The sequence below is a fragment of the Martes martes genome, assembly GCF_963455335.1.
Source record: "Martes martes genome assembly, chromosome: 10".
Classification (NCBI taxonomy): domain Eukaryota; kingdom Metazoa; phylum Chordata; class Mammalia; order Carnivora; family Mustelidae; genus Martes; species Martes martes.
The window spans coordinates 31,320,124-31,335,102 of record NC_137898.1 but is presented as its reverse complement, the minus strand read 5'-3'; the positions used below and the strand labels follow the sequence as shown (position 1 = coordinate 31,335,102).

At 44.7% G+C, this 14,979-nt stretch overlaps 1 protein-coding gene across 2 annotated transcripts in view; it reads right to left on the bottom strand.

Moving 5' to 3' along the window:
- Positions 1-14,979, bottom strand: part of LOC308350479 (uncharacterized protein) — a 177,554-nt gene that overhangs the window by 75,176 nt on the left and 87,399 nt on the right. For both annotated transcript variants that reach the window (XM_080815793.1, XM_080815792.1), the window contains exon 2: positions 11,545-11,790. In XM_080815793.1, the coding sequence (XP_080671919.1) occupies positions 11,545-11,762 (218 nt within the window). In that variant the 5' untranslated portion in view covers positions 11,763-11,790. The remainder of the gene's footprint in view (positions 1-11,544; positions 11,791-14,979) is intronic.

Here is a 14,979-nt window from a genome sequence, read left to right as displayed (position 1 = left end):
CCTGCAGGAGTTTGGTCTTTATTTGAAATGCAAATTGATGCCGTGGAGAAGTTTTAAGTGGGAGTGAGGGTGGAAAGACAGGAAGTATCACGCCATTAGGAAATGTCTCTCTGGCTGCAGCATGGAGGTCGTATTAGGAGGTGGGGCAGGGGGTGGCATGGTGGTAGTGGGGGGGGACTGTGAACTGTCTGCCCAAAACCCATCAAGAAGGTGTTCAGAGCCCTAGCTGCCATGGCAGAAATCTGACTCACCCACAACCACAAGGGAAATGGCACAGCCAACTCGGGAATGCAGGGTACCAGTCTCCTACCCCGGAACTCCTTCTACCGCAGTGTTACCTAGTGGCACAGTTTTACTCCTGGGAGTAAGTTGGTAAACCAGGCAGCACATCCCTAGACCTCTCTGGAAAACAACCCAGGGACCCAGACGACAGCACTGACAGTAATAAGTAATCTAATAATCAAACAGTAAGGTACTGACTCCAATAATGGGAAAGCAGCACCCACCTGGTGATCTCTTCCCAACTATCTCTGTCGACATATCCTATGCCTAAGAGAGAAGTTCAAGTGTGTGCGCTTCAAATATGATAAGAGTAAAAACCATTTAACTTCCAGTCACTATCTATGTGCTTGTGCACTTGAGATGAGGAAAGACCTGGTCACCCAAAGGTGTGAACACCCAAAGTGTGTGAACATGGGCTCACCTCATTAGAGGTTTCTGTATCTCAGAGTTAGGGTGCAGTTGCTTCAACTCAGTTTGGGCAGCTACAATACAGAATACCATGCACTGGGTGACCTACCGGATATCTACTTCTCATGGCTCTGCAGACGTGAGGTCCACATTAAAGGCACTGGCAGATTTTGTTCTGGTGAGGGCTTTCTTCCTGGCTTATGGTGGCCTCCCTATGGCTATGTCCTCATGTCCTCATGCGGGCTCCATTCTCATGACCTCATCCAAACCCAATTATCTCCCAAAGGCCCTCTTGATACCATCCCATTGGGAGTTAGGGCTGCAACATAGGAATTTTGGAGGGACACAAACATGCAGTCCATAGCATGCTCATTTTGTTCAATTCTTTCTTATTTGCTTATCATTTAATAAAAAGATCTACCTAAATTAACGGTATTAATTTTTAAACTGTTGTCAATATTTTTCTCTATAACAATCCTGTTATGACCATGTTGCACAGAGTCTACCCAGAGCTCTGCCCGTTCCCCTCTGCCCAATCTGCTAGAGTGGCTCCCATACTCTCCCTCTCTTTGTTTCTGTTAAAAATTCGTAATTATGCTCCACAGAAGAGTTTCACACGAGCCCATCAGCTTCCTTGGACCACTTCAGCATGGATTAGATTATTTAATTAGTTAGAAATCAGGGCTCTGCACAAATAATGGAAGGCAAGACAGATGAGCTTTGATAGGAAGGCAAAAGAAGGTGGAGACCAAAAAAGGGAGGCCTGGATGGGTTCCCATGGTGGCAACCAGCAGTCCTGAGGCATCACATGCAGGTAAAGGGAGGTACCAAATCTCAAGTTCTGGTGTATCCTTGGTTTGTCCTTGAAGAAGGTCAGTGTGGCATGAAATGCCTCATGTTGAACCGGCTCCCTTTCTTTCTTCTCCTGGAGACACTTCTAGACTACATTTCCCTTTCAGTTAGGTGAAGCCACGTGATTTCTGCCTCACAGACAACAGGTGGAAGTGATGTATGCCAATTCCAGGCGTGGCTTATAAAAACCTCTTGCAGAAACCTCCTCGCTGTATTTTCCCAACCCCTTAGTGAACACAGACAGTTTCACTGATATAGAGCAGTGGTTCTCAGTTGGGGGAAATTCTCTCCCCCTTTACCCAAGAACGTTTGGCAATGTCTGGGGACATTCTTCGTTGTCACACTGGAAGAATGTCCTACTGGCGTCTAGTGGGAGAGGCTAGGGACACAGCTAAACATCCTACAATGCACAGGACAGCCCTTCACCCATTACAAGGAATTAGCCCACCCCAAAATGTTGATAGTCCCACTACTGTGAATTCTGAGCTAGAGGAAGGCAGAGCCACAAGATGGGTTCTTGAATGACTGCACGGACACACACACACACACACACACACACGCACTGACCTGTGTAAGGTAGTGATTTTAACAAGAAATAAATATTGGGTTATGTTATTGAGATTTGTGGGTAATTACAGCAGCAAGCCTGATGAACAAATACAAGTGACAGAGATTAGTTCTACCTTTGCAACAGAGTCCTATCACTTGACAGGTCCATGTGAAGGTTTGTGGGATAAAAAGTGAAGGGCAGTGAACGCTCGGTCCTATCCGTTGAGTCAGTAGGCCTCACATCACCATGGTAGGGAATAAGGTCAAGAATACGGTAGACTTTTCATAGCTCTTTCATTCATGACTGGAGGGGGGGTGTCTTTGGGGAAAAACTCTTAGCGACGCAGCAGAAGAACACGGGAGGAACCCATAGCTGTCCAGGAAAAACACACGACCCTCCAGAAGGACAACCAGCGCTGACCTCTCTCATTTTCCTCTTTCCCTTCTTTTTTTGTATGAAAGCCTGACTGACAATAACCAGCAAGGTCCGGTGAGTGTCTGGTCTGGTCTTGCTGTGACTAATAAGATGATTGGTTGTAGATATCCTCTTTATGGTTGTTCATTATATCACCCGAACATAAAGTAATTTAATTTCAGTGGGATAATTAGGGTATTTCTAATCTAACTGATAGTCTGAATGAAATGAGATTCTCAGAGGGAGATTTGTGTATCAGGAGACTGATGACCTCCGGCCCCAATTTTCACACAATGTATTAATCTGACAGCCCTCCTTCCCAGGCATACTGTACCCGTACATTCCCGGGCCTGTGGGTTATAGAACACACCCGCAAATGAGATTACTTTATTTATAATGAGATTTCCTTGGGCTCAAGGAGACAGATCATAGTATTTTAACTGAGGCCCTCAGACTGACAGAGGATCCATCTGTTAATAGAAGCCCTGAGATGCAAATGTGCTCAAGAGGGAGTGTGGCCTTGTCTGGGCTCTGGGAGATGCCACTCAGCAGAAGTGACGACTGAGCCCCATAGGCTGCCTGCCTGCCTTGGGCAGCTCATGGCCTCCCCAGCAGAGCAACCTGGCGCTGGCCGAGGGCCCCAGGAAGGCTGTTCTCACCTGCCCGAAGGAGGAAGCTGCTCGGCAGAGTCCGCTTGTCGAGCCCGAGGTAGGGCATGAGGAACAAGACCACGGGACAGAGAAAGCAGTAGAGGCTAGCGGGGGGTCAGCAAGGAGGGCGGCTGAAAAGACCTACCAGCTGCTCCTCAAGCCCCCAAGCACACCCCCAGGGACAGACCCACTGACCTCTGTCCTCCACCCTGGCTCCAAACCTTACCAGTAGAGTTCCCCTGTATATCAGTCGCCGGTGGCACCATGCGGCCTCTCACCAAATCTGCTACTGAAACACTTCCCCTTGTTCTTTTACTCATCGAGCACCATATGCACTGAGCATGGGTCAAGCCCCCAAAAGATAAAACCCTTCTTTTAGGCTATTTACACCCATAGGATTTTATGGTTCAGGCCTGCTTGGGAAATTCCTTTGAATTCCTTTTAAAATTTAATGTGAGAGAAAAAAAGAGTCTGTTTCTCTGGAAGAAATACCATGTTTTTCTTCTAGCAGGTAATAAGAACTGTGTGGCTCATCTCGTTCTCCTGTTTCCTTGGGTGCCAAGAAGCTCAGAGACTAAGGTCACGCACAGTAACCTCATAAAACACCAGCATTAGGTTGTTGTTTTAGGTCTTTTTCCTCCTTATCTTCTATCTTCTTATTTTTCTATTTCTAGTAAAAAAGAATGATTTACATATGTCTTATTTGGTAAGATATTTCGAGTTCAATTTGGAAAGAATAAGCAAAGATAACCTGAAATAGAGTTAACATTGTATGCCAACTACAGTTTAGTAACAAACATCTTTTTAAAAAAGAAAACACATAGGAAAATTCTTCACATCCTCAAAGAAATATATTTCCTCTCATCTTCTTGGAGACATGTGGCCCTACCGATTTGTCCTTCGCTTTTCCATTTTTTAATAGATACAATAAATGAATAAAATAAAGACACATGATAAAACAAGAAAAAATAAATAAGCAAAGATAGCCACGTTGACTTACAAAAGACCACTGTTAAAAATTCTTTAGTATTTACGAAGTGCCTATTAATAACTAACATCTGCTGAGCACGTGACACGGGTCCTTTTCTAAGCACTCCGAACCTCACAACAGCCTCTGCTGTAAGTACTATTATCCCCACTTTGGAGACGAGGGAATGAGGACCAGAGACGCTACAGAGTTTGCCTAGGGTTACGCATTCAGTAAGGAGCGCATCCAGGATCGAAACGTGGGCAGCCTGGTACCAATGGGCACCCTCTTAACCAGTGCTGCTCGGCACACACAAGTCCCCATGCTAGGCAATGGAAAATGTACGTCACACATGTGGGACACCTCTGCTATGTTGCCTCGCATCCCCTGAAGCTTCCTTTCTCCTCCAGCCTTGCTGTAGCGACTGTCCATGCCGAGGAGTGACCTGACGGCACCCTGCCTCGGCAGCATGAAGGGTCTCTGCTGCCCGCAGGGGTCTCTGCCCCAACCTCCTGCTTGACGATTCTGACACCTGCACAGACCTAGAAAAATCAGGGAGCTAACACCACATGGGGCAAGCCTTGACTAACGAGGGATGGAACCAGTAGGTAAGGGCTCTCCATTTCAGTCCTGTGGCCAATTCTGAGGCCCCTTCTACACAGCTCCTTGGGGGTCCCCAGTGGAATTCAGCCACGGTTGTCCACACTGCTGATCAGCTCAGGCATGCCGGGCTGGCTTTCCTTCTTCTAGGTCATACCTCCTAGGTCCTCATCTTGCTCCTTGGGCTCAATTTCTACAGCACACTACTCGTAGTTAAGAGCTTGTCTCAGCTCTGCTTTTCGGGGAAATCCAGGCAAAGACACTAACGTTCCTAGCTTGAGGAGTTGAGTAGCGTGACAGGTGATTACAAGAGGAATAATTCAGTAATGGGAGATTAAGAATCCATGACCGAGTAGCCAGAACAATGACTCAAGCTATAAAAACACAAGAGCACAGAGAAAGCAGAGTAAGTAGGGAGCTACCATAAAGTTTTATCGGAACACAGCCATGTGTTCGCGGACACGTGGCCTATGGCTGCTTTCCCGCTACAGCAGCAGAGCTGAGTAATTGCAACAGAGACCCACGGCCAACCAAGCCTAACATATCTAGTAGCTGGCTGTTCACTGAAAAGTCTGTGGGTCTCTGACATAGAAAATCAAGGAGACTATGGAAATAGCGAGAATGGGCACATAGTCTACCTGACAGGTGGTGGTGGGATGGTCACCAAAAGCTGGGAAGAGCGAGAGCATTGAAGAATGGGAACAAGGACACGCCAGGAAGAGGCAACAGGTGGACCAAAGGCACAGCGGAGCCTCAGCAAGCTACTGGCAAGGAATCACACGCGGCTTGCTGCTGCATGAGAGAAGGAACCGCAACAGAAGTGATGGGAGATGAGACTACAGGCAGACGTTTCCTGAAGGAAATCAACACTGGGTTATTTCTCTCATTTGGAGATACTTCCTTTAAGAGGCAAGGATGCCCTAATGGAAAAGTGACTCCAGAGCCCGGTTTGTACCTTCAACTGAAGGGAGTTGACGTGAAGTTCGTAACGCGGATGCTCTTCTGATGAACAGTGGGAGCTCCTGCTCATAAAGCAGCCCCCTTTGCAACTGGGCTCTCCTGCTATTAGAGTGCTTTGCCCTCCTTGGGCTGCATGCCTCGGAGTAGGCCAGCTGTGGCCTCTTGCTCCAGACACAGCTGGCTTATCACCATTACGCTCAGACCCCAAGGGGTGTTCTGACAGGCCTCCGCCACAGGCCTGCTTTGCCGTTTCCTGATATGAGGACGTGGCAGTAACGGGGGTGGGGGGGGGGGCAAGAACAATCATGGAGCCAGACCTCCTGCACAGCCCAGGAAGGGGTCCTTCTTCACACCTTCGGGAAAGAAAAACCCCTGCGTGATCCCACACGGTCCGACCATGAGCTATTTCGTGTAACTCTTTCAGGGAACCCTCACTGAGGACAAAATGTGTGCCCAGCGAGGCAATACAGCCAGTCTAGATAAACGACGAATGTACCCCCTGCCCTTGAGGAGCTCACAGTCTAACGGGGGAGATGGACTTGCCATTCTCAAGGCAGGGCGAGTGGTGCCCACTCCCCTCTGACGGGAGCGAAGCTCCTGACAGGTAAAGACGGAGGAGAGTAAAAGCTTCATGAACTTCTAAAGGGAACATGCTACAATGATTATTTTAGAATGAACTACAGTTACCGCATCAGCCGCCGACATGCGAGCGGATACGCGAAGTACTAGAAGATACTCCGAACCAGTCTACTCCCCCTTGAGAGCGCCATGATTTCCCTGACAATACTTATCTATACTCTTGACTGATTCGGTGAACCACTTCGGAAAAAGCAACGCAAAGGTAAATTTCAGCCCCCAAAGGACAGGACTTACACATAATTTGGAAAACAACCTGGTAATACCAAGTTGCTGGCATGTAGATAGCCATTTTCAGTTATTTCAGATTTGTCTGTAATGGCTAAGATGGAGAAAACCAGCAGTGAGTTTGGTTTTTTTTTTTAAAGGAAGAAGAGTTAACATTTACTGAATATGTGCATCTTGGCAAGCACGGGGCTGGGGACTTCCCAGATCCCTTGTCCCCCTGCATCTTCCCAACCATCCCCTGAGGTAGATTCTAGCACTGTGACCGTCTCCATGTGATGAAGCAACAACGTCACACAGAGTAACTCGTCCTCCAGCCATCCCTAGAAGAGGCAGGTGTCACCTGACAGTTTGCCCACAGGGCCCGCACCCTTCACCTCCGCTCCAACTGTCTCCCTTCGCGGGCCAGGCCCCCGTTCCGCCCCGGATGGCTTTTTTTTCCCCCCAGCAGTTTTGCCCTGAATAGGCTTCAGGATAAGTTCCTTCCTTGTGATAAGCAGGGCCCACGATCTCTGACAGCTGTTCCCCGCTCCTCATCATCCTCTGAAACAATCAGTAAGCATTAGAGAGCACTTTTCCCTTTACAAAGGTGATAATTAGATAACAAGCTGAGATTAAAGTAATTACAGTCAGACAGCTGGCGAGGCAGCACAGTCATGTTGAAATATTGTTGGTACTTCAGCATCTGGTTCTAATAACAGCACAGGCTAAAGGATTTTACATTAATTACAGAACATAATTTAATATAAACATATTTAATTACAATTGATGAGCGATAAACTGTTCAAGAATGACTTAACCCCTTCCGTGTGTCAAAGTGATGGGAACTTTGGGCAGGCTGCAGCCTCTCCCGCTGTCTCTCTCAGCCTCCCCCACCATGCCTTCCACAACTCCCTAGTCCCCTCTCCTACAGAAAGTCCCCCTCAAAGACAGAATGTTCTAGTTGGGGATGTTGCTCATTGACTATCCCATGGGTGTCTGGTGCATGTACAGCACTGCCCATCCACAGAGAGCCAGCTGAAAGGAGGGGAGTGTGCCAGCCAGGCTGGGACGCGTTGCTTTGACTAAACCAGCTGCCCTTCCTCATATTACCTCACGCCAGTGAGACAAGAGATTGGCTCTCCTCAGCTCGTCTTCCCCATGTTCTCACACCTTTATGCGGTGTTGACTTGGCTTCTGACAGTCAGTGAGCCACCTCTTAGACCATCCTCAGGTCTCTGAGAAAAAGTATGTCATGACTAGGAAGTCCCTGGCCACGGTGGCCAGAGTATTTTCACAATTTTAGAGAAAATGTGTAACATCTGGAGACCCCTACGTGAGGAAGGACACTCTGTTTTGTCAGGAGTTCTTCCTTACATGCTGCTAACCCCTATCCCTCCCCCTCCAAACTGACAGAAACAGATCTTGTGTGAACTGAACTGGAACCACACAGACACAGTCCTCCATGGATAGAGGACTCAATCATCATCACCTGCAACCTACACATCGACTGCCTAAATTCATAAATGAGAGATATTCAAAAGCCACAAAGATGCCATGTTATGTACTACATGACTATATTCCCCCCAAGCTTCATATTTTGAAATCATAACCCCCAATAGGGTGGTATTAGGAGATGGAGCCTTTGGGAGGTAATTAGGTTTAGACGAGCTCATGAGGGTGGAGTCCCCATGATGAGATTATTCGTAAAAATCAAAAAGTGGAAACAACCTAAATGTCCATCACCTAAGGAATGAATAAACAGAATGTGGCTCAGCCGTACAACTGAGTATTATCCAGCTATAGAAAGGAAGGAAGTATATTAGAGGATACAACAGGGATCAACCTTGAAAACATCTTGCTACATGAAAGAGGACAGACACCAAAGCCCACATATTGTATGATTCCATTTATACGACACATCCAGAATTGGCAAATCTATAGAGATAGAAAGTAGATTCATGGTTGCCAAGGGAAGGGAGAAGAGGGGAAATGAGAGGGACTACTAAAAGGTATGGGGTCCCATTTTGGGGGTGATGGAAATGTTCTAGAATCAGATAGTGGTGATGGTTGCACACCATTGTGAATATACTAAAAACCACTGAATTTGTACACTTCAAAATAGTTAAAATAGATTTTATGTTATATAAATTTTAACTCAATAAAAAAAATGCCAATCTGGGAGCTGGAGCTTAATCCTACTGGAGAAGCTGGGAGCCTATGTAAAGTGGGTGGCTCAGAGTTATCTCATCCAAGAGGTGAGGAAACTGGGGCATTTACATACCTACTCCCACCAGTCACTGAAGAAGAAGGTTGCTTCCGTGCAATCCCTATCAAAATCCCAGTGGCATTTTTCACAGAGATAGAGAACAATCTTTTTTTGTTTTTTAAAGATTTTTATTTCTTTATTTGACAGAGAGAGATCACAAGTAGGCAGAGAGGTAGGCAGAGAGAGAGAAAGAGAGAGAAGCAGGCTCCCTGCTGAGCAAAGGGCCCGATGCGGGACTCTATCCCAGGACCCTGAGATCATGACCTGAGCCAAAGGCAGTGGCTTAACCCACTGAGCCACCCAGGTGCCTGAGAACAAACAATCTTAAAATTTGTATGGAACCATAAAAGAACCCAAATGGCCAAAGCAATCTTGAGAAAGAAGAACAAATCTGGAGATATCACACCCCCTGATTTCAAACTATATTACAAAGCTATTGTAATCAAAACAGTATGATATTGGCATAAAAACAGACACAAAGATCAAGGGAATGGAATAGACAGCTCAGAAATAAACGCATGCATATTTGGCCAACGAATTTACAATAAAGGAGGCAACAATATACAGTGAGGAAAGGATAGTCTCTTTAATGAATGGTTTTGAGAAAACCGGACAGCCACAAGCAAAAGAATGAAACGAGACTACTATCTTACACCATACGGAAAAATTAACTAAAAGTGGATTAGATTTGAATATAAGACCTGAAACCATAAAACTCCTAGAAGAAAATGTAGGTGGTAAACTCCAGGACATTGCCCTTGGTGCTATTTTGGATCTGACTCCAAAAACAAAGGCAAGAAAAGCAAAAATAAACAAGTGGGACTACATCAAACTAAAGGGATTCTGCACAGCACAAGAAACCATCAACAAAATGAAAAGGTAACATACTGAAAGGGACAAAATATTTGCAAGTCATTGATCTGATAAGGGGTTAACATCCAAAATACATAAAAACTCATACAAATCAATAGCAAAAAAGCAAACACTCCAAAAAAAAAAAAAAAATGGGCAGAGGATCTAAATACCTACTTTTCCAAACAAGACATACGATGGCCAACAGACCACGAAGAGATGCTCAATATCACTCATCACAAGGGAAAAATGCAAATCACAACCACAATGAGATGTCATCTCATACCTATTACAACGGCTATTTCAAAGTCAAAGAATAACAACTTTTGGCAAGGAGGTGGAAAAAAAGGGAACACTTGTGCACTGTTGGTAGGGATTTAAAATTGGTGTAGCCACCATGGAAAACAGTATGGAAGTTCATCAAAAAGTTAAAAATGGAAAAAATAAAAAATAAAAATAAATGGAAAAAAAAAGTTAAAAATGGAAATACCGTATGACCCAGCAATTCCACCTCTGGGCATTTATCCAAAGTAAATGAAAACACTAATTTGGAAAGATATATGCATCCCTATGTTCACAGCAGTAATATTCACCATAACCAGGATACGGGAACACCATTAAGTACACATTGATGGATGAGCTGATAAAGAAGATGGAGTACACACACACACACACACACACACACACACACAGGAATATGACTCAGTCATAAAAAATAACGAAACTGCCTTTGCAACAGCATGGATGGACCTTAAGGGTATTACGATGAGTGAAATTAAGTCAAAGAAAGATAAATACCGTGTGAACTCACTTCTTTATAGAATCTAAAAACTGAAAGTCACAGATCCAGAGAACAGAGTGGTGGTGCCACAGAGGAGAGGGGCTAGAGGGTGACTGAAATGGGTGAAGAGGGTCAGGAAGTATGAGCTTCCAGTTATAAAAGACGTAAGTCATGGGGATGTAATGTAAGCACAGTGACTCTAGTCAATAGTATTGTTGTGCATATTTGAAAGTTGCTAAGGGAGTAAATCTTAAAAGTTTTCATCACAAGAAAAAAAAGAGAGGGTTTTGTAACTTTGCATGGTGATGGATAGTAACAGACTTAGTGCAGTGATTACAGTGTATACAAATATCAAATCATAACATTATACACCTGAAACTAGTATGATGTTATATGTCAATTATCCCTCAATTTTAAGTCTGTATAAAATGCTTCACAGCACTAGACACAGAGAAAGCTCTCAAAAGATGTAGTTATTTTTATAGAAGACTCAATATGATTAAATAAGTTGATAAAAATTGCCCCGCTTATGCAAAGTGGTGGTAGGATTTCCTCAGCTCTGTCTACATGACGTAATCTTTCTTTCTACAACAGAATCTTTCATATAGAGAATTATACTAACCAAATATATACCAACCACCTTGCAAACACACATCAAAGTCAATCATGTCATCACTGCATTCAGAGGCTATAACAACATCTTTATATCCTTACTCTCTCCTTCCCCCTTATGTACCCTGTTTGGGGGGAGCAGCTGCTTTTCTCACAAAAAGGCCTGAGGGCTGATGTTATTGTCTGCTCAAGTTTAAATAGATGTGGTTTTTTGTGTAGACGCTCATTTGAGATTCAAAGCCTGCACATTTGCTGCCAATTTAGTGCAAAGGACCAAGATATAGGAACACCTGAGACTGCAGGAGCAGCAGGGCGACGCTTTCCCACTCACGTGTGGGTCCTCCTGTTCCCCTCCTGAATCATGTGACTTCCAGTGGGCTCAACAAAAGGGTGCCCTAGCCGGAGAAAATGGAAGGAATCTCTTCCCATCATGCCCCGCGTGGACTCCCGGAGAAGGGCACGCTGGAGGGATGACAGGAGGACGTGGGGCTCGGAAGCCAAGCCTACCTGATCAGGTAGTGGTTGATAATAGTGTCGAAGTAGCTGTAATACACGGCGTTGTTCACGTGGCCATACTGGTCATTGTCCTGCCACCTCGTCTGGATGGGTAAGAAGTACCCATAGGCCTCATGGTGCCGACAACAATCGGCAAATCTCTGGTTCTTTGGTGATGTGCTCAAGGAACGGACATTTCTAGGAAGCAACCTGGAAACCCAGCAGGTCATAGCTGGTGATTGCTGTCTTGGAGCAGACCTTCAAGAAGAAAGCAACAAAGGATAAGAATGGGGTGCCAAAATCTTGATTTCAGGTTTACAAAAGCAATTTCATTCAATTTTGGCCATCAGTTTCAAAAGGAAATTCGATTTTTCTCCGAGGAAATAAATCTTCCTTTATAATCCAAGTCCTCGTCACAAACCTATTTACTTTTTTAAAGGACTCCTTACTTACTAAAAAGGCTTTCACAAACAGTGACAGAAACAAGAGATTTAAACAACTGTTTAAATCTCACTAGTGGGAATTTTAAGTATATTTTGTAAGGAGGTCTTCTGTTCCACAAAGTATTTTCAAGGCAACTTCCTTCCTTCTATCCACCCTTCTTTTCTTCCTTCCTTCCTTCTTCCCTCCCCCCCTTCCTTCCTTCCCGATTTATTTACTCATCTGTTTATTTATTTATTTGAGAGTGGGGGTAGGGGCAGAGGGAGAGAAAGTCTTAAGCAGACTCTACACTGAGCATGGAGCCCCAGGCGGGGCTCAACCTCAAGACCATGAGAAACCAAGAGTCAGACACTTAACTGACGTCACCATCCAGGTGCCCCAAGGTGGGTGCGTTTCTGATGAAATCTATAACACCACTAAGGGTATAAAGAGAGAATTCAGGCAACGAGTATAACATAAAATGCTTGCCAGAAAATATCATCAGCTGGGTCTACCAACTATCAGCACTTTTTTAAGATTATGAATATTTTTCCCTGGAACAAAGGTAATTTCCAAAAATGGAAAAAAAATTTTTAAATATGCATAACAAAGGGGGGATACCCAACAACCCAATGACACCAACCATATGCATTATGCCAGTCTTATGGTCATGTATCTGGATATGCATTCTTAAGTTGGACCATATTGCACACACCGTGTCATTATCTCTTCTGCTTAACAGTAGGTCGTTACCATGTGTACATATTCTTCCAATTCATTTGTAAGGTTGGATTCCATAACATTCCATTGTATTGAAGCAGCACAATTTATCAAATCCTCTGTTGCTGCATACTTAGGGTTCTGACTCCAATTTTATTGACTGGGATTAGAATCTTGGTAAATAAATCTTCCCACACACCCACGATTATTTTCATAGGATAAACACCTTGAAGCAGAATTGCTGACTCCAAGGGCAAATGAACTGTTAAAGATTTTGATATAAATCAGTGCCCTCCAGAAAGGTGGTACCAACTTCTACCCTCCCAGGTGGTGTATGAGCAGGTCAATTTCCTTGTCAATTTTAAAATGCTTTGTCGATTTGACTGTGTTCTCTCATTTCTACACAAATCCAATGAAACGTGCTAAGTGGAGAGAGGACTCGTGCCACCAGCTGATAGAATAACCAGTATCAGAGGGACCCCTCTGTTTGAGAAGCACTATCAAAGCTACAGAAAAGGTAGAAGAGCTGCTTGAAGCCAGGAGCAAATAATCAAGGCAGCAAGATAGGGGGACACACGCCAGGGAGCCCAGCACTTGCCACTGTTGTTCCTCACCCGGGTATATGCCGGCTCGCTGTGTGGGGAACAAAGCCTGCGAGACAGCAGCAGCCTACAGCTCACGACGGTCTTGTCATGTTGGAAAAGGGGACAAGAAGTGATAGGCCAGCTGCAGAGAAGTGAGCCTGGAGGTGCAGGTTCCCTGGAGGGCATCTGCTGCGTCCACACAGCAGGTGCTCTTAGGAGACAGACAAACCCGCGGAAAGCAACTACTACAAGGCTAAAAAAAACTAAGGATAAAATTGGAGTCTCACTGCTGTGGATACACAAATCAGCTTTCAGGGATGCTGAGGAGGAGAGCAAAGACCCCAGACTTTCAGGTTCAACCCAAGAAGGGCTCCTCTCTTATAGGGAGGACAAACCTTAAACTGACCAGCCTACCCAAACATCATCTGTGAGCCAGTGGGAAACTAAATCACCCCTAGAGGGAAACCACACCACCTACAGCCTCAGTAGCGTTTCATGCACAAAGTCTGCACTCAGTCAAAACCTACCAGGAAAGAGGAACAAACGACCAAAACCCCAAATTGTTTAAAAAAAAAAAAAAGACAGTAAAGAGACTCAGAGACTCACACAAATTTTGTAATAACCATGATTACTAGACATCAGAGAGAAAGGGCTAATATCCATCCCCAACACATAAAGAACTCTAAAATTGAGGGGGTTAAGAGTTTTAAAAACCCAACAGGAAAATAAGTGAAAGTCATAAAGAGACAATTCACAAATGTTTTTAAGTGACCTTTAAACATATGGAAAGATGGACTTTGGTCCAAATATGAGAAATTATAACTATGCTGCATTACTGTTTCTCAGTGATTAAATTTGGTAAAAATGCAAAGCTTGACAGCACATTCTCTTGACAGGACCATAAGGAAAGAGCCACTCTTACACACTACTGGTGGGAATGTCCTCCATCTCTCTGGGAGAAGAATGTGACAATATCTAATAAAATCACAAGTGAGTTTACTTTTTGACTCATATCTAAGAACTTACCTTGAAGGTACACCTTCAAGAATACAAAAATACATATAAATAAGGAACATCATTATTTATTATTGAAAAAATATTGGGATAAAAGCAACACAGAAGGTTGGTTGATAAACTATGGTACATTCACATGATGGTATAATATATAGCTGTAAAGAAAAAAAAAAAAAACAAAAACTAAGGAAGGCGTATAAGGAGGGATTTCCAGGATGTATTTGCAGTCAGTCAAAATAAGCGAAGGGCAAGAAAACATACATAGTATGCTACTTTTGTATAAGAAAGAAGAGAAAATAAGCTCTTTTCTGGGAGATCCTAACTAGCTGGAGCGAGGCAGAGGGAGAGCACCAAGGTGATATCCATAGCCTGTGTGTCTTGAAAGCAGCTCTACAGGCCACTAGGTGTCTGCCAGACCTGGAGCCTGCTCCTCAGACCGAAGTTCCAGGCCTGGCAAAAAGGCCAGTCACAGGACTAGGGGCGTGTGCTCAGTCTGCTCTCTGTGCAATGTCCTGGGGGTGGCACCCTGCCAAGAACTGTCTCTCTGCGTGCCATAGTTTCCTGGGACTCAGGTATACACACCCCTACCCCACCGTGGGCAACTAGAACCAAGGAATCAGGGGGTGTCCTCTGGGCAACAGCTGCAAGAACTAGGGCACCACACACATAAAAGCTCCCTTCCAGGAAATGCTGGTGCTCTAGAGCAGGG